The 19,127-nt window shown below is 53.5% G+C and overlaps 3 protein-coding genes and 1 pseudogene across 4 annotated transcripts in view; 2 read left to right on the top strand and 2 right to left on the bottom strand.

Moving 5' to 3' along the window:
* Window positions 1-19,127, bottom strand: part of LOC111946100 (uncharacterized) — a 97,573-nt gene that overhangs the window by 47,047 nt on the left and 31,399 nt on the right. The gene's annotated exons all lie outside the window — the stretch shown is intronic.
* LOC147645990 (uncharacterized) lies at window positions 5,814-7,636 on the bottom strand (annotated as a pseudogene).
* LOC147645991 (uncharacterized) lies at window positions 9,533-11,006 on the top strand. The gene is made up of 3 exons (XM_086874035.1): window positions 9,533-10,244; window positions 10,452-10,515; window positions 10,841-11,006. The coding sequence occupies exons 1-3, from the start codon at window positions 9,977-9,979 to the stop codon at window positions 11,004-11,006; spliced, it is 498 nt and encodes a 165-aa protein (XP_086730161.1). The 5' UTR covers window positions 9,533-9,976.
* LOC147645992 (serine/threonine-protein kinase PAK 3-like) lies at window positions 13,904-16,532 on the top strand. Of its 2 annotated transcripts, XM_086874034.1 has the most exons (3): window positions 13,904-14,807; window positions 15,709-15,846; window positions 16,299-16,532. In XM_086874034.1, the coding sequence occupies exons 1-3, from the start codon at window positions 14,664-14,666 to the stop codon at window positions 16,389-16,391; spliced, it is 375 nt and encodes a 124-aa protein (XP_086730160.1). In that variant the 5' UTR covers window positions 13,904-14,663; the 3' UTR covers window positions 16,392-16,532. The 2 variants fall into 2 exon arrangements, with proteins under 2 accessions (XP_086730160.1, XP_086730159.1); XM_086874033.1 differs by having other exon boundaries at window positions 15,709-16,532.

The raw sequence follows: 19,127 nt of genomic DNA on the forward strand, positions 1-19,127 counted from the left end.
GATTGGGTACCCGAGAGTGAGCAGGAGACAGACGAGTGACGGATCAGGGCGGCTCTCAAGAGTCGGCAGGGAGAGAGCACTGAAAATCTCAGCAGTGACTACAGTGGCATCTTCGGGGAGTGAACATGGCAGGGCACCCAGGGAGGGGACAAAAGGGAAAGCCACAATGGGGTCCCAGCCAAAGGCATGAGGATCCCAAAATATCTCTCAAGGGTCCCTTGGGAGCATGTGGAGGTCGTTTGCACATTCTCCCAGAGGGAATTAAGGACATGGACACCCAGGGGGGCAAGAAGGGAAGTCCAGAAGGGATTTAGACAACAGGGGATGGATGGTGTTGGTGTGCTGGGAAGGGATTGGCTGAAGGGGAGTGTGCAGGAATGTGCTTAAGGCAAGAAGCAGCAGGAGGAATCCATGGGGTAAGAAAAATGATTATATAAAAGAGGAAAAAGAGAAAAATACTGAGGATTGTGATGTTTTCCAGAAGGGTCTTATCCTCAGCATTTGCCAGCTGACTCAGATCCTTTGTATCCCAGTTTTGGAGGACAGGAAAACAAGGAGGTGAGGATTTCAGGGGGTTTCTCTGAGCTGGGAGCGGCAGGAGCGGGCGCAGAGCTGCGGCACCGGGAGCACGGGCTGGGGGCCTGTGGGGAGCTGTGGGGCCGGGCCGGGGCTGTGGGGCAGCCGGGGCTCAGCGCCGGGCGCTGCCTGAGCCCAGCACCCCCCGGGCAGGGCCGGCAGTGGCCCCCGGCCCCCAGGAGGCTGCGGGACGCCCCGGCCGCTGCCCGGCCCCGTGGAGCTGCCGGCCCTGCCCGCCTGGGGGGCCGCCTTTGGACACTGCGGCAGGACAGGGACCGGCTCCGGGATACGGGCTGGGGAGGGGAGCCTCAGCACAGCCAGCACGAGGAAGGAACAGCTCACAAATGGCGATTAGACCTGCAAGGATCCACATGATCTTTTAAGCATTTCCTGGTGGGTCCCTGGAGAAAGGAAGGATTTTGCAGAAAGCTCAGCAGCTGCCACACGATGAGCACCCACAGGCACTGAGGGGGGCTGCAGCAGCGACAGAAGAAGCCCCTGCAGCACTTGCTCACAAAGGCTCAGCAGCTGAATGCAGCAAGGGATGAGCAAAAGGCCAAGCTGAAGGCAAAGGCCATGGCACAGTTCCTACAGCCCCTGAGGGATCAAGCCCAGGGCCCAAGGGGGCCCCAGCACCCAGGGGACACCCTCGGCCAAAGCACCTGGCACAGGCATTGCCCTCCTGGCCAGGGCACAGCCCACCCAAACAGCCCCTGGCAAGGAATCAGCCTTCCAGCTGCAGGGCACAAGGACACTGCAAGCACAGACAGCAGCACCCTCAGCACCAGCAAGTCCAGCCCTTGATGGACACGCATTCTTAGCGGTGGCACAGCTCCCATTCCACCAGGGACCCACCACACTGCAGCCCTTGGGAACACAGGGTGGCTCTGGATCCAGAGGAGACCTTTCCTGATGGACACAGGGGCCTCTCCATCCAATCGGAATCTTACAATAAAAGGGGGGAAAATTGTTAAGGAATATTTTAGCTATTGAGGCACTAAGTGGGAAAGATGAGTGGGTGTGTTTTATTCAGCCACTATTAACAAACGTGGGGGATGGGTTTAAAATGCAGGAACTTTTATTTGCTCACAATTGTGATTGTAATTTACTGGGAAGGGATTTGATGGCAAAACGGGGAATGCAAATTAATGTTTGAAAAGGTGATACAGAGACTGGTTCTGTTGTACCTCTGTGTCAAATGTCTGGCAGAGCCTAGGCTGAAGTGAACCCACAAGTGTGGGCAGCCCCAGGGAAATTGGCAAAATTAGATATGGAGCCTCTCCAAATTTCCCTGAAGCAACCAGGACAAGAGGTGTCCAAAAGCAATCCCCTGTTCCAAGGGAGGGAAGGAAGGGCTCACAGCCTGTCTGGGAGTCCTGCTCAAGGCACGGCTTGGGGAGCCAGGGATGGCTCCCTACAATGCTCCTATCCTGCCAAACAAGAAATCCAATGGAATCCACAGAATGCTGCAGGACCCAAGAAGAAGAAATGAGATGATGAAACCGAGGCACCCCACACTCTCAGATCCTTACACCAGCCTGAACCAGGTGCCCTCCTCACACTGCTGCCATTCACAACTTGATGCAAAAGATGCTTTCTGGGGATCTGCCCACTTCCAGAGGATGCAAACACAATTCTGCCTTGGGCTGGCAACAAGAGCTAGAAGGGAAAATGCTCAAGACATGGACGGTCCTTCTGCAGGGATGCACGGAAGCACCGGCCTGATTGGGGCAAGCCTTGCAGGAAATATCAAAGGAATTGACCTCACCCCCAGGGACTGGCTTCATGCAGGATGTGGATGACTTGCTCCAGTCAGAAAAACAAGGAGAAGAGGTAGAGGAAGCCTCTGTGAAGTGCCTTCATTTTCAGGCTAAAAAGCAGCTTTCAGTATCTGAAAAAAAAAGGAAGAGCAAACGGTAGAGAAAATGGTTAAACATTTGGGACCTATTTTGACTGAAGGCTTGTGGTGTATTGACTCTGAGAGAGTCCAGGGAAACTAAGAAATAATGTTACCCAGGACTAAAATGTAGCTGGTACAATTCTTACAATTAACAGGGAATAGCAGGAGCTGGATTGAGGATTCTCTCTTCCACCCAGAACATTACATGAATTTTTTTCCCCCATATAGTCTCAATGTTATGGAGTGGACATAAGAAAGAGAACAAAACTCAACAAAATGAAAAAAATAAAATGACTGATGCCCCAGCCATGGCTCTTCCAGACTCAGAAATCTGTATTGCAAGGGAATATTAAACAGGCCACCCCTGAGCCTGCACTGAAGGCAACGCAGCAGCAGCCAGGGCTCCCCAGCGGGGGAAGCCCCTGGGCCTGCCCACAGATCCTCTGCTCAAATCCTCGGCCTGGCCACCCTCCTTTGCCATCTCCAGCCACTGCGGGACAATCCTTGCTCTCACTCTTGCAGCTTCAGGCCTTTCTGTGCCTGCCCTCGCCACAGCTGCTGGGGAAGGCACCGGGACAATTCCACTCTGCCTCTCAATTACACTCACACTCTGCCCTGCCTGGGATTAGCTGCTGGCAAAATAGACAAACTTGAAAATGGCTTCAAATCTTATTTCTCTAAAGGAACTTGGTTTGCCTTCGCCTTGGGGAAAGGAAATTTAAAGGTTTTTTTAAGGGATGTTTCTTTTCCACCACTCAGCAGAGATGAAATTAACATCTCAACAGACTGGGAATAGCCCAAAAGATTCCCCCCAAGATAACGACCAACAACAAAACATCAACACCCAGCAGCAAACATCAACCAACACCTACCCCAGACACTGCCCCAGGCACAGCTGGAGACACCTGGTCTGGAAAAGGCTGAGCAGAAAACCCAGGAGTGCCCACCTAATTCCCATCACAGGCACAGAAATCCGGCTGCAACAGGAAACCAAATCCTAACAACTCCACACCTTCAAACCAATGAACAGTAAACCAAGGGATTTCTATGGTGTCAGAGTGTATGAATTTAGAAAAATCTAGTCAAACTCGTGTGTCATGGAATGATTTTCTCTGCACACCCAGCCTAAGTGTGCATGAAATTATTCCTGTTGCACATTCTGGCCAGAATCAAGTAATGTCTTATTTTTCTAAAGACACTGTTGAAGAGTTTTTGCTTTTCACAGTTTCAGTGAAAGGATTACACCGTTAGAGTAATTTTTTGTAATAATTTTACTTCTATATTGTTGGTTCTGTTTGGGCCAGTGGTGTGAGAATCAGTTTTAGTCCTAGGAGAATGAAAACACTTGATTGCTTTCTCATTTTTGTTTTATATTTGTACTTGACTCTTAGTCATGACAAAATGATGGTATGAGTTTTTTGATGTTCCCCTTTAAGCTGCACTTTGAAAACTAGAAGAGCTTTAAAGTTGGTGCTTTAACACATAAACAATTATTAGAATATTGTTTAAAAAAAAATAAATAGCAGATCTGTGGGGGGCCACGTGTGAGTCACGGGATGTCTGCCCTGGAAGAGAAGCTTTGTTCCAGGCAGCCAGGAGAGGAGCTTTAGAAATGCAAATTAACACTGATGGCCCAAAGCCTGCACAATGGCCCAGGGGCTTCCTGCCTGCAGGAGGAATTGGGCTGATTCCAGGAAGAAAAAACAGAGGCAATGAGTGAATCTGCTTGGAGATAGGGACAGGGACTTGTACATAAGGCAACAAAGGGAGAAACCATCATTTTCAGAAAATGTTACTAATTGACAAGGACTGCTGCTCAGACCAAGTCCCGATACATTCCTGAACTTCCAGAAGAACAAACACTTCACAGAGCCAGGAATATCGGGTGTTATACAAAAAGGACATGCAGTAGGCGGATCGGGAAGGCTGAACCTTCCAAGCACCTCGGCCAGTGTTGGGCAAAGGGACAGGGACGTGCGGCCGGGAAAATCAGGACAAAAACGAGGCCGCGTCCTCCAACACCTGGAGAGAGCGCACGGCAAATGCCCCATGGCCTCTCCCTTTGGGCAGCAATAAAGTCACTTGCACACCACTCCTCTGGCTCCTTGGGCCACACAAACCTCTGGCGCCGGGAATTTTCCCGCCCGGCCCCGGGCCCAGCGCAGCCACCTCCGGCCTCCCGACACGAAGCGGGACGAGCCAGCGCTGCTCCGCCACCGCCTCCTGCCGAGGCCCCAGCGGCAAGGAGACCGCGGGCAGCCGCTCCCGCAGCGCCCTCAGCCCAGGGCCAACACGGGCCGGCCACGGCACAAGCCACCCGCCACAGCCCCCTGCCGCCCCCTCCCGGGCCCGCAGCGAGCCCCGAGCCCCCGCAGAACCGAGCGCGGCTCCCACCTGCGATGGCCGGGGCCGCCTCCGAGCTCCGCCGCCGCCTCACCGGGCTCCGGCCGCTGCTGCCGCCGCTGCCGCGCCCGCACAGACGCTCCGGCAATGGCGGCTCTCCTGCCACACGGCCGCCCTGGGGGCGCCAGCGGGGCCGGGCTTGTCCCCGCTCTGCCCAATCAGCGCGCGCCAGAACCACGAGTGACGGCAGCAGCAGCCAATGGCAGCCAGCGGCGGGCTCTGCACACGGCACAGCCCCGCCCCGCGCTCTCAGGGCCCGCCCCGGGCTGCGTGAGGGGAAAGGCGGGGACGAGGAACAGCCCTGGAACGGGCCCGGCCCGAGCCGCCATTGAGCTCCCAACACAAACAAAGTTCTCCGCACCTCCCGGCCCGCCTTGCCCAGCCCTGGCTGCTGGGTGGCTCCGGCTCAGCGGGAAACTCTGGAGCCTCATGCACATCTAATTAGGAGCATCAGTGCATCGCTTTGATTTCCCCCAAAAAAGGGAACCCGCCCTCCAAACCCCTTCAGCTGAGTGGAGGAGAGATTTCTTGCACAAAACTCCCAAAATTACCAAAACCAAACTTAAGTGAACCGGGATCCCCCAGCAGCGCCTCTCTGCCGTCCCAGCTGAAGCCCTCGCTGGCTGCTCCAGGCTGGAGCGGCACACTGGGAGCACTGGGAAGGGGCCCCGGCTCGGGGCGCAGCCCCCGGGGCAGCCCCACGGCCCCCACGGCAGCTCCAAGGCTCCGCCAGCCGGGATGGAACGTGGGACGGGGAGCAGGGGAAGGGACGGGGATACCGGAGCCGAGGGAATAACGAGGGTCACCGGGGGCACTTCACAAGCATTTAATGCAAAAGATAAAATCATAAGGGAGACAAAAGCAACAGCACCTGTAGCACCATAGCACAGGGCCACACAAGGACATGTCCCACTGCTGTAGGGTGATGCTAGCCCGAGTCCAGGCACCCACCACAGCTGCTCTCTCACTGCCCTCCACAGCCACACAGGGAGAGAAAATTTAATCAAGGGTTCATGAGTTAAGGACCCGAGACTGTTTCCTCATCAAACACAGTCATGGGCAAAACAGCAGATATAAATTGAATTTATTGCAAATAAGTTCAGAGCAGGAGAATAAGAAGACCCTTAAAAGCACCTTCCTTCCACCCCTCCCTCCTTCCAGCTCTGCATCCTAACCTGGCAGTGCAGGGATACAGGGAATGGAGCCATGGTCAGTTCATCTCCCAGGGCTTTTCCTGCTGTTCAGGGACAGGAGTCATTCCCCTGCTGCACTCTGGGATCTCTCCCACCAGAGAGGTCTCCAGGAACTTCTCCAACCTGAGTCTATTCCATGGAAGCAGCCCCCTCACAGTGCTGCAGCGTGGGTCACTCTGCCATGGGGTCAGACCTTCCAGGACAGGGGGCTCCAGCAGGGGCCCCTCTGTCCACAGGTGTCCCCTGGGGTCACAGCCTCATCTCAGGCATTCCCCTGCTCAGGCATGGGCTTCTCCAGGGACTGCAGGTGTATCTCTGCATCCCAGTGAATCTCCAGGGGCAGTCAATCTGCAATTCCCATTGTTGCTCTGTGTTCTGATGGATGTTCCTGCCCCTGTGTTCATCCAGGTGCCCACAGGGAGTCCGGAAGATCTGTTTGGTCAAGGTTGAGCTCTGTGAGAAGCTCTTCCCACACTGGGGACACTCATAGGGCCTCTCCCCAGTGTGGATGTGCCGGTGCCTGATGAGGGTGCAGTTTTGTGCAGCCCTTCCCACAGTCAGGGCAGCGGAAGGGCCTCTCCTCTGTGTGAATCCACTGATGTTTGATGAGACTTGAGCTCCTTGGAAATCTCTTCCCACACTCAGGATGCACTGGTGTGCCCCGAGGTTGGAGCTCCAGCTGAAGCCCTCTCCACACTCCCCACACGTGTAGGGCTTTTCCCCTGTGTGGATCAGATTGGACATCTCAATGAAGCTCTTACCACATTCCCCACACTCACTGGGGCATTCTCCTGTGTGGATGTTCTGGTGCCAGATCAGGTGGGAGCTGCAATTGAAGCTCTTCCCACATTCCAAGCACTTTCCAGGCTTTTCCCCTGTGTGGATCCTACAGTGGTTAATCAGGACAGAGATCTTCCTGAACCTCTTCCCACACTCCCCACACTCCTAGGGGCTCTCCCCAGTGTGAATCACCTGGTGCCAGATCAGATGGGAGCTATTCTTGAAGCCCTTCCCACACTCCCCACACTCCCAGAGCCATTTCCCAGGGTGGATCCTTTGGTGTTTCCTCCACTTGAAGCTCCAGCTGAAGCTCTTCCCACATTCCAAGCATTTGTGGGGCTTCTCCCTGCCATGAGCTCTCTCCCCCAGCTCTGAGCTCCGGCAGGATCTCCGGATGCCTTCCTGGCACAGGGGGGATCTTTCCTCCTTGCAGCTCCCTGGGCTGGATTTGCAGCCCCTCCTCATGCAGGATCTCTGGGGATTTTCCTCCTCTTCCTCCATTTGGCCATGGCTTGGGAATGACAAATCCTGGTTTGGGGGAAACCAAAGTGGGAGTGCCTTGAAGTAGAGGCTCCTCCTGCCTAAGTCCATGTCTAGAGCTCAGCAGGAGTCTTGTGTCCATGATAATCTCCAAATATCAAGATTCAGCCTCAAAAAAAGTCTCCCAGGATTTCCTCATCTCTTGTCTTTCCTATTTGGGATTCCAGAGGTTTCCCTTCCCTGGGATGATGGGGGTCCAAGGGCTCCAGGGGTTCCCCCTTCTCTAGGGTCCTCCTTAGCGATGATCCAGGGGCTTTTGGGGGTCCATGGGGTCCCTTCTCCCCTGATGCTCTGCTTTGAGATCCCAGGGATCCCAGGAGTCTCTCCTCTCCAGGCTCCCACCTCTCCAAGCTGCCAGGATCCCCCAGCTCTGGGATCGCCCCTCTCTGCTCTCCCCACTCTGGGGGTCCCAGGGGTTCCTCTCCTCTGCTCTCCCAGGGCTCCCCAGGACCAATGTCCTCCCCCAGCCAATACTGGGCAATGGCCACGTGGACCCCAAAGATCCCCCAAGGGCCTCAGCTTTGGGGTCCTGCAAGATCCAAACCTACACACCCAGAGAAAAAAACCTCCCAGGGATGCCAGACAATATTTGGGGCTCAATTCCGCAATCTGCAAGTTCCAAACACACTCCAATAAAAAGACCCTCTCAGGGTCCCCCTGACAGATTTGGGACCAGCTCCCCCTCCCTGCTCACCTGCAGGATGAGGTGGGGGTGATGGGCCCGTGGCCGGGGGTGCTGTGGACACAGGGGCACTGGAACCTCCAGCTTCTCCTTCTATTCCTGTTCCTGCTCCTCCTTTTCCTTTCTCCCTCCTCCTGCTCCTCCTCCTTCCTAATCCCACCTCCTCCCCAGTTCCTGCCTTCTGTATATTTACAGTGGAGAATCTTGCTTGTTTTTAGAACTAGAACAAAGATTCCAGATGGAACAAGCCTTGCTGGTTTTACTCAGCAGTATCAGTGACTACAGGTCGTGTTTGCTCTGGTTTGGTGCTGTCCTCGTTCCTCCTCAGTGCTCAGACTGGGCTATGGGGTGTCCTTGTTTGCTGCATTTTCAGAGTTCCTCTTGGATCCTTTGGGCAATAGGCTGTGCCCTGGGAGGATTCTTTGTGCTCCTTTGTGACACAGGAGAAGCTTCCAGGCGGTTTTTGCGTGAGCGGCTGCTGTGGTGTCACAGGAGTGTTGCCACGTCCCCGTGGTGTTCCCGTTGCTGTGGGACACGGAGGCCTCAGTGTCCAGAGCGGCTCTGGGCGCCTGCTCGTTGCCAGAGGATCCTCCTGCCCGAGGCATTCTCAGCAGCCAGCCCAGCCCTGACGGGTGTCCTTCTGTGCTTGCAGGGGTACAGTCTGCAGACGTGTGCAGCGCAGCCAAAATGATGCAGCAAGTGGTTGCTGCAGTTGGCACTCTGTTCTCTGTGGCTTATTCGGGGTATTTTTTAACCCACTTGGCACGTAAGTTGAGGTTTTCCCTCGGTGCAGCCTCTGTGGCTTTGGGCTTGCTGTGTGCTTTCTGTTCTTCCACTGGAACGGAGTTGACTCTGTAACCAAATTGCCATGAGGACAGGGTTGGTTTGGGAGAGCTCCTGCCAGCAGCTGCAGCTGAAAAAGGGGGTGTCTGCAGCCAGCGGGGCGTGCACAGCATTTGCAATGAGGCCTGGGGGGTTCTGTTCCCTCAAGCGGGGAGTCTGTGGCAGCGGAGCCTGGAACTCCCTCCGTTTGCTGCTCCAGCCAAGAGCTGACACAGCCCAGTATTTTGTGCTGCTCTCTTGCTTGCTGTGTGAAGGGCCTGTGGCTCCTGGAGGGATGCTGTGAAAGCAAAATGCTCTCTCGGGCTTGCCTTGCTCATTTCCCACCACAGGCAGTTTTTTCCTAACAACATCTGGTTCACGTTCCCTCTCCCGTTGCAGGGCACCTCACGCGTGGATCCCCAGCAGCTCCTCCTTCGGTGAGTGGCAAAGGAAGCTTTGGTGCTCAGAATTGTGCAGCAAGTTGTGAGCTCGGCGTGTGGCAGCCGAGTGCCAGCCTGGGAGGCTGAAGGAAAGTTCCTGTCAGTGTCTTTGCAGCAGCAGCAGCAGCAGCAAAGAGATCCCTGGCAGTTTTCTCTGTTTCTGCTGAAGAGCTTTTGAAGAGCTGCAGAACTGGTTTTGCAGGCAGAAGATTGCTTGCTGGCTTTAGCCATGCTGGAATATGGAATTCCCAACAATAAGTGGCAATGTCGGCTTTAGCCCATTGTTAGTTTGAACAGCTCTGAACCCTATTTCTGCTTAGTGCAGCTGGATGTGTAGCTGAGGATAAAGAAGGTGATAACTGAGATAGAACTTCCCGTCCCTCACGCTCCCGTCTGTCCACAGGGCACCAAAGCAGCATCAGCACCTCCTCTGGCTCCCTCTGCTTGCAAAGAGGAGGCCAAAGAGGAGGAAGAGAGCAGTGAACTTCCCGCTGTTCTGGGAGACGAGGGCGAACACCCCGCGGTTTGGGAAAACAACGGCGAGGCTCCCGCGGTGTGGGACAAGGACAGTGGACATCTCCCGGTGGGGGACGAGGATGGTGGATGTCCCCTGGTGTGGGATGAGCATGGCCAAGCTCCCATGGCGTGTGACGAGGATGACGGCAATCTCCCGGTGTGGGATGAGGACAGAGAACGTCCTGTGGCTTGGGAAGAGGAGGGTGAACCAGCAGCATTTTGGGAAGAGGATGAGGAACCTGCACTGCTTTGGGAAGAGGATGAGGAACCTCCCTCTGCTCCTGAAGAGGACACCGAAGCTCCCTGTGCTGCAGGATCCTGGGCTGAACATTCTGACAGCAGCACAGCCCTGCAGCCAGAGGGGAGCGAGGAGTGGAGCCTGATGCAGCTGAGTACGTCTGCTCTGTTCCTGTGTGCCAGAGCAGGGTGCTGTGTGTGTGTCTCAGCATCAGCTGCACCCAGGGTTGCTCTGCAGCTGAATGGCACAGGGTCATTTATTGTCCTTCCCCAGCTGAGAGCAAGGGGCTCCGGCCCCAGGGAGTGGGGCTGCATTCTGGCTCTCATCTGAGAGGGAGCATCTTCCACCTGGTTTCTTTCAGGGAACACGGTGAGCGTGGGGGAGCCTGCCGAGAAATACCTGGAACTGGAGCAGCTTGGCCAAGGGTAAGTGCAAGGCAGTTACTTCTGCACAAGCAGGGCCCAGGTATTTTGCTAGTGCAGGATGCAGTGAGAAGTCAGGAGAGCTCCAAACCCCTTCAGACACTGGGGTACGATGCTGCTGCCTCTCGGTGCTGATCAGAATTGGTAACTGTGGTCAGAAGGCACCTTGCATGGCAGAGGGCTGGTGGCTGCTGTGCTGTTGTTTGAAGGGTGGATGCACTCGGGTGTTTTGTGAACGCTGCAGGCAGCAGAGATCTCCTGTCTGGGCTGGCTTTCACTGCCAGGGCCTAAAGCGCTGCTTCTTTCTTCTCTGCTGTTTTGTCTCCAGGGCTTTTGGAACCGTTTCCAAAGGACTCGACAGGGCCACGGGAGGAGAGGTCAGTGTCAACACGCCCGGCACGTCTGGCAGCTCTCGAGGGCTTTCCCCTCTGCTGGGAGCTGTGGCTGGAGCTGTGGGGCCCAGCAGAGCTTTCCTGCACAGGCTGCTCCTCTGAAGGCAGAGCAGGGTCAGCCTGCAGAGCAAAGCTGGGACAGACTTGGTCCTTCTCAAGTGCCCAAAGGAAGGCAAGGAGGGCAGCGGTGTCTGTCAGAGCAGGACACGCTGGCCTGGTCTTCATGTCTAAAAGTGTGAATGCATCAGCTGCTGGAGACTGAGGCCCAATTTACCTTCATCCCAGCCTCGAACAGGAACACTATTTAGCAGTTTTATCATCCTGAGTTTCATCAGGATACCTCAAGGCCTAATTAAGGAGAGATCCTGCTTGGGCTCAGTTTGGGGTTTTAGTCCTACTGCAGCTGTCCCCACAGAGACAGGAGAGAAATGAGAAGATGGATGTCCAGAGCAAAGCTCTCTCCTAAACCCTGCAGCTGTGTTTGGGTCTGGTGTCAGTGGCAGCTGGGACAGGGATTATCTGAGCAATGGATGTGCACGTTTGCTTTGTTGTGCTATCCCAAACAGAGCAGGGACATTTGAAATCATGGCCAAATGCCATAGAATTGCTAAAGGGTTCCCGGCTGTTTTGCTCTGTGTGCACAGAAACAGAATTACCTCCTGCTTGCAAAATGTGTTGGAATAATAATCCTAAGAGTGCTGAGGCCATTTGAGAAGACTGTAGGTGCAGAGAATGTTGTTAGAGCTTGGAGGCTGACAGCTGAGGGAGCATTTCTGCAGAGCTTACAGAGCCAAATGTCTCTGGCCATGAGTCCTGTAACAGCCCCAGCGAGCAGAGCAATGGGCTGTGGGAATGGCACTTGCTGAGCTCTGGTGTCCCATCCCAAGGCAGTTTGGCACAGCCCGGCTCGCTCGCTCCAAGAAGACTCGCTCCGTCTTTGCTGTGGCCTCCTGCCACAGACTGCTCCAGTTAAAGGTCTGCAATGTCCCTTCAGGTGGCCATCAAGAAAATGAGTCTCAGAGGGCACAACAGGGAACGAGCTGTGAATGAGGTCGTGGTCCTGAAGGACAAGAAGAACCCCAACATTGTCAACTCTCTGGACAGGTGAGTGCTTCAGGTCTTCTCCCGTGCACGGGCCCTGCGTTCATCTTTCCTGGCATCCCCAGTCTGTAGCCTGTTCTGAAAATGCCTGACCCGGCCATATCTTCCCAGAACAACAGCCTGGCACTTCACTCCTTCCATGTGCTTTTGTTGCTTTGCTTTGCCTTTTTCTTCAAGTTGACCCCATTTGCTGTGTTTTACAGCAAGTGCTGATAAAACCTGGTAGAAATTATTTTCCTTGGCTTCTTCTTCCCAGCCCTGTCCCATTGCTGCAGGTGACAGGAAGACCAGGTTCCTGTTTCCAGAAATGCCTCATTTGCCCATTTTTCCATGGCCTTGCCTATTTCTGAAGGGACTTTGTGCAAGGTTTTCCAAGCATTTGCCTGCTTTTGCCCCAAGTGCTGCACGGCCTCCTCCCCTGGATAACTCTGGAAGTTGTGTTGCCTTGTTCCAGAGGGAATGGTGGAACTGATGAGTTCAGATGCTGAAGCAGCTGGGGATAAGTGTTGTGGTTCCACATTGAGCTGGGCTGTTGCTAAAGTGCATTTTTCACCTGCTTGCCATCTAAGGCCTCTCCTTTCTCCCGGGTGCCTCCTTCTCCTTTAGCCTGGGCAGATTCCAAGGCCTGTGCAGCCTGGCAGGAATGTCTCTCCATCTTGTTATAAATGCAACGGCAAATTAAAGATTAACAAAGATTAATTTATTATAAATTAATAAAGCAACAAACAGTGAGGAAAAAAACCACAATAAATGGACAGCGCAGCGCTGGGTGGACAGGGTCTATACGCAAGGTATAGGTGTTCCCAAATCCACGTCTGAGGGTTCTCTGGCCTGGGTTTTTATAGGGGTTTTATGTCCCCAGGCTAGAATTCCAACCAGTTTCCATTCACCAAATGTCCCTGATTGTCTGGTGAATGGATTTCCTGGCCTAGAACATTGAGTCAGTAAGTATCCGGGCAGAGTCTCCTCAAATGCAAAGTGAGTCTGTATGTATTTTAACATATTTCTTCACAGCAGGATTGAGAGATCCGGGCTAGCGCCGATGGATATCTCGGAGGAGTAGTCCCTTCTTTGTCTTTCTTGATTGAGTTTCTGTAGTATGGGTTTGGCGGGTGTGGTGTTCGATTCTGGCAACGACCATCTTCCTGGGGCTCGTCCCTTTTGTTTTGCTTGATGGTCTCCGGCCGAAATCGGCCGGGCGTTGCCTTTCTCTGGAGGTAGACTTTTAGGCTGGTTCTTTTGTTTCTATGATGGCCTGTGTCCTGTCTTTTCCTCCGAGTTGATGAGTCTGCTGAAACCTGTTATCTGGGGGGGGTTCTTTTGCAATTCGTGATTTTTGGAAAAGGAATTCTATCTCGACCGGGAGGAGAATTCCTTATTCCATACTTACATTTAGTTATAATTATACATACTTTATTTAAACTTCTTATTCCGAATTTTTATTTACTCAATTCTTTATTACAATCTGATTCTGTCCTCATTGACAAGTGACCTGGGAACAAAACTCCACTCCAGGCTTTTCCCTGGGGGAATTGAGCAATGCACATTCATCTCTGTGCCATTGTTTTCTCTTCCAGCTTCCTTGTTGATGGAGATCTCTGGCTGGTGATGGAATACATGGATGGAGGAACTTTGCAGGACGTTGTCAGACAGACACGCATGGCTGAAGGAGAGATGGCAGCTGTCAGTCAGGAGGTGAGGGATCCTGCTTGTGCTTCCCATGGCTGGGACACCATGGTCCTTCCAAAGAGGCTGTGAGAGCAGAGTGGCTCCATGCTCAGGCCTTTGTTTCTGTGTTGTTTTTATGAGCTGGAGAGGAAAAAGCCTCTGAAGTGAATGGCCTGCAAATATCACTGCATTTCTACTCTGTTCTTGTCCTCTTCCCTGCTGTTGTGGTACTCTCTGTCTTTTTTGGATCTGATTTCCTGTTCTCAGCTTTGCCTTGAACCTTTTGCCTGGAGCTTGTCTGCACTGCACTCCTGGGCTGTCACAGCAAAGTTGCTGCTGGCAGAATTCTAAACTGTCCTTTCTTGTGTGATATATTCCGGCCTCTGATTTTTTCCCTCGTGTTTCTTGTTGTCTCTCAGTGTCTGCAGGGCCTGGATTTCCTCCATTCCATCCGGGTGATCCACCGAGATCTGAAGAGCTCCAACATCCTTCTGGGAATGGACGGCTCTGTCAAGCTGGGTGGGTGTTCCTGGCCAGGCACGGCGCTCCCGGGGTGCGGCTGTGGGGCTGCTTCCCAGTGAGGGCCAGAGCCCCACAAGTGCTGCTGGTGGCACTGCCCGGCCCCTGCTGCCAGCTGAGAGCGGCTGCCCCGTGCAGAGAGCTCAGGAGAGGAGCAGGCTGTCAGGAGTGCCTTTGCTCTGGGAATGGCCCTCCCAGAGGGGCAGGAGTTGCAATCTAAAGCTTCAAAGGAAATCATTAAAGCCAAGCATGAAAGCTGAGGGCTTCTTTAAGGGTCCAGTTCCATCTTTCCTTGGCTACAGCCCTGAGGACATTTCCAGCTGGATTCAGCACTGCATTCCCAGACTGAGAGTGGGGAATCTTTGTGCTTGGTTTCCTCATTGCAGCTGCCTTTGACAGTGCTTGTTTCTGTCCTCAGCTGATTTTGGCCTCTGCGCTCAGCTCAGCCCTGAGCAGGACCAGTGCAGCTCCATGGTGGGCACTGCTCACTGGATGGCCCCAGAAGTTGTGACCAGTTCTCCTTACGGCCCCAAGGCGGACATCTGGTCCTTTGGCATTGTGACCATCGAGATGGTGGAAGGAGAACCTCCTTCCTTCCAGCAAACGGGGGCCATGGTAAGAGGCAAATTCTCCAGGCTTTGCAGAGGCCTGTGAGCACAGGGTGACCCTGCACTGGGAGGAGCAGCTGGAGGTTTCTGCACATCGCAGAGGGAATTCCCACAGCACCTGAGCCTGAACATAGACAAATATTCTGCAGCCTCCAGCAACAATTTGCTTTGGGATTTAAGTTGTTGCAGCTCTTGTGAGGATGACCCAAATACATGAAGCAAGTGCATCAGCTCTAATGTTGTCTTGCAGAAAACACCAAACCAACCCCAACACCCACACCCAAACCCAACAAGATTTCTGGAGGAGTTTCTAAAAGAGGTTTTGTGAGATGAACTCCCCCCTGGCTCTTCTCACTGGGAAACTTGTCTAAAACATGAAGATGATTGTTTAACATCCCCACACTCTAACATATTTCCTAGTCCAAGCTACTTTCTGTGTCACCAAGCCTGAGCTTTCAGCCACACAAACCTGCTGTTCCTTGCCTGGCAGTTTCTGGCATGGGGCATCAGGAATGCTTTTACTTGAGGGTCAGTGGCACTGCAGAGATGCATTTGATGTAAGAATCCCTTGAAATAACACAGGCAGACCACACTGACTCTTGCAAATGGCCTGTAAAGCTGGTGTCTGTATTTGGAGAAGCAAAATGGGCTATTTCTGATGGAGGTTCCTACTGACAAAGTCAGCCAATGCAGTCGGCTCTGAAGGCAAGATCATTTTGATGTTGCAATGGCTGTGGCTGCACCAGGGTTTGGGTTTTTTGGCTGGCCCAGAAGAATGAGCTGTGAGCAGCAGCATCTGTGCCAGGGAGGAAAGTGCCCGGGGAGCTGGGGCAGAGAAAGCGGGCTGGATGTGAGCACCTGTGGGTGTGGAGGAAGCTGTCAGAGCGCTGTGTTTGCTTTTCCTGCAGGCCCGCGCTCTGATCCGGCAGAACGGGAGCCCGCAGCTGCAGGAGCCCAGGCGCCTGTCGGCTCTGCTGCGGGACTTCCTCGAGTGCAGCCTGGAGCCGGACGAGGAGCGGCGCTTCTCTGCCCAGGAGCTGCTGCAGGTGAATGCCAAGCGGCTGCGGGGGAAACGGCAGCGCCAGGGAGGGCTTTTCTTGTGGGGCCCCCCTCCCATCATCTCCAGTCCCGCTGCTTTTCACACGCAAAGCCAGCAGAATCCTCGCCTGCTTTGGCTTGGCAGGCTCCTGTCGAGCTCATCTGGAGCTGGTGCCCCGCCACGAGCGGGGACATCTTCAAGCACATCAGGTGGCTCAGAGCCCTGCCTGACCTGAGCCTGGATGTTTCCAGGGAGGAGCCACCTCCCACATCTCTGGGCTCCCTCTCTCAGTGTTTCCCCACTCTCCTGCTACAGCAATTCTTCTTTACATCTAATCTGAGCCTGCTTCCCTCTCTTGACTTTCAAACCATTCCCCTTTGTCCTGTTGCAACAGAGCCTGTGAGGAACTTGAGTCTGGAAAGTAACAGTTCATTTCTTTCTTTTTTATCCCTTGGGCAGCACCCATTTTTGTCATCAGCCAAGCCTCTCTCCAGCCTGACCCCTCTGATCACTGCAGCAAAGCAACTGAGGGAGCAGCGCAGGAGGAGATGAAGCCCTGGAGGCCAACTTTTCGTTATAGTAGTTAGGACAAGTAGTTAGTTATGTTAGTTAACACTGTTAGTTAGTTAGAGTAGGTTAGGACAGCCTGTTTGTTATGGCAGTTATTTGAATAAAATCTCTGTTAAACCTCAATCCCTTGAGGTGTCCTGTCCTTCTCCCGCTGTGACTCAGCTGCCCGGAGCACTGCGAGGGGAGAGCGGGCCCAGCCTCGCCCAGAGCTGAGCCCCAGCAGAGCCTGGCAGAGCCCAGAGCAGCCTCGGCATCTGCAGAGTCAGCCTGGAAGGAGGCGCTTGGAGCCTTCTGGGCTGCAGCCGGCTCTTGCTTACAAACTGTGTGCGCTGGAAAATGCCTCTGGTTCTGCGGGAGGGCAGAAGGGGCCCGGGGAAGGCGCAAGTGCTCCATGCAAGGGAAAAACCTGCCCTGTGTTTGTGAGAAATAACTATGTTGTTGTTGCCCTTTGCTATTATGTGCTGGCTTTTGCAAATTATTATAATCACAACGATTTTGATATAGCACAGTTTGTAATCACTTTTAACTGCTTTTGATATAGTAGTGTTATAAATGACTTTCAAATTTCCAAACAATCAAATTTAATTAATTGATAACATAGCTTAATAAATTGGATACAAAATAATAAAAGAATAGAATTTAGTAAAAAAGAGATACAATTTAGTAGATATATTCAGATACATATTTATATATATATATATATATATGTGAATATAATTGGCCAGTGGTTACAAATGCTTAAGGCATAAGCAAAACCGACTGGGGTGTGGGGGGTTCTTCTCACCTCACCTCACGTACGAAACAAAGCACTTCAAGCTAAACTTATATACTGTATGCTTATACATATTCATTAATGTTTCCCATAAGTTTCCTCCTTTTTCTGATTTTACTGACCATTTATTTTCTAAACTACATCCTGTACCTTAATTTTGATGTGTAACATCTGCAAAGGGGTACATCTGCTTTGTAACACTAATTCTTGATCGTTTCTAATGATAACTTTAGTAACAGTTGCAATTTAAGTAGCACGAATCAATTCCATTTATTACACTGGGAATGGGGAACCCCTGCACTTCCATTTCCGGGCAAACCCCCCTTCCTGGGCACAGAGACCCCCTTGAACTTTCATTTCGGGGCACTGGGAACCCTGGAACTCCCTTACCCAGCCCCAAAAACCCCTGCACCCCCTTATCTGGAACCTGGAATCCCCTGAACACCCATTCTCGGGAATGGAAACCTCCCAGAACCCCCATTTCTGGGCACCAGAACCCCCATGAACCTCCATTTTCAGGCACCGGGACCCCTTGAACCCCAGAACAGAGGAAGGGATCCCCCTGAACTCCCGCTGCAGCAGGACCCCCGTGCACCCCTGTATCCAGGACTGGAACCCTCCCAAACCCCCCATCCTCACACCCTGGGACCCCCCTGCAGCCAAGCCAGGCTGTTACCCCCCTGCTTTGTTGGTTTAACCCAAAGTTATCTCCTCCCCTGCCCTGCCTATCATTGTATCCCAACCCCTTTTTCCAGCACCTTCCCTATCAATCTTGTCCACCCTGCCCCTTGTTCCCAAATGTCCCCTGTCAATCCTGCCTTATGCCAACCCCCTGCTTGGACGTCCCCTTTGGAAATCCCCTAATCCACAGCACCCCATTGGTCCATGTGTCCTATTCCCCTCCCCAGGATATCCCTCACTGGTTGAAATTGTATCCACCCCTGGGCCCTCCCCATATATAAATTGCTGTACACTTGTGTTCTGTGTCTTTTGTCCCTGGACCCTTGGGAGACTAAACCTTTCTCTGAACCCCAATATAAAAGACCTTCCCCCCATTCTTGCCTCCACACTGTGCCTGACAGCTGTTAAGTGCTGTAGAGCATTGCTCTAAGCCACATCTCGGGTCATCCTGCTCCTGAGGTGTGTTCCACTCCTGGCGTGGAGCTGAGGAAGAGCTGACCGGCCTTGGCACCATTTCACATCCAGCTGATCCCAGTGTGCCCAATCTCTCCAAGCGCCCACCCCAGCGTGTCCATCTCGCTGGTGCCCTTGAGCTGAAGCCAGCAGCTCCTGGTGCTGCTGGATACTCCCCCGGCAATGCGGGCTCAGCTCCAGCTGCCAGGTGGAGCACGTCAGCCTGGAGCGCCCCCTGAGCCGGCACTGGGGCACGGCCCGGCCCCCACAGCGCCGGGGACAGAAGGGGAGGCACTGGGGGGGCCCAGAGGGGGATTAGGGTGTGCTGGGAGGAACTGGGAGGGAGTTTGAGATAGACTGGTTTAAACTGGGGAAGGGATTGAGGTGCTTAGGATGGCTGGGAAGGGGTTTGAAGGATGTTGGGGAGGGTGGGATGGGGTTCTGGAGGTCCTGGTGGACACTGGGAGGGAGTTTGGGGGTGCTGGGTGTCACTGGGAGAGATTTGAGTGAGCCTGGAGGGACTGGAAGGAGATTGGGCATTGGAAAACAGGGATTAGGATGAGGTTGGTTGTGCTGGGAAGAGACTGGAAGGAGTCTTGATGAGTCCTGGTGGGGCTGGGAAGGGACTGGGAGAGGGTCTGGGGGTCCTGGGGAAGTGGGGAGAAATTGGGAGGGGGCTGAGGGATCCTGAGAGGAACAGGAGGGGCTCTGCTGGGTCCTGAGGAGGCTGGGAAGAGACTGGCAGTGATTTACCAAAATAGTGATACTGATCTGGTATCAACACCAATCTGTTAATGGACAAAAAAACCTCT

Source organism: Cyanistes caeruleus, unplaced genomic scaffold, assembly GCF_971803275.1.
Source record: "Cyanistes caeruleus unplaced genomic scaffold, bCyaCae1.hap1.1 HAP1_SCAFFOLD_135, whole genome shotgun sequence".
In the NCBI taxonomy this organism is placed as follows: domain Eukaryota; kingdom Metazoa; phylum Chordata; class Aves; order Passeriformes; family Paridae; genus Cyanistes; species Cyanistes caeruleus.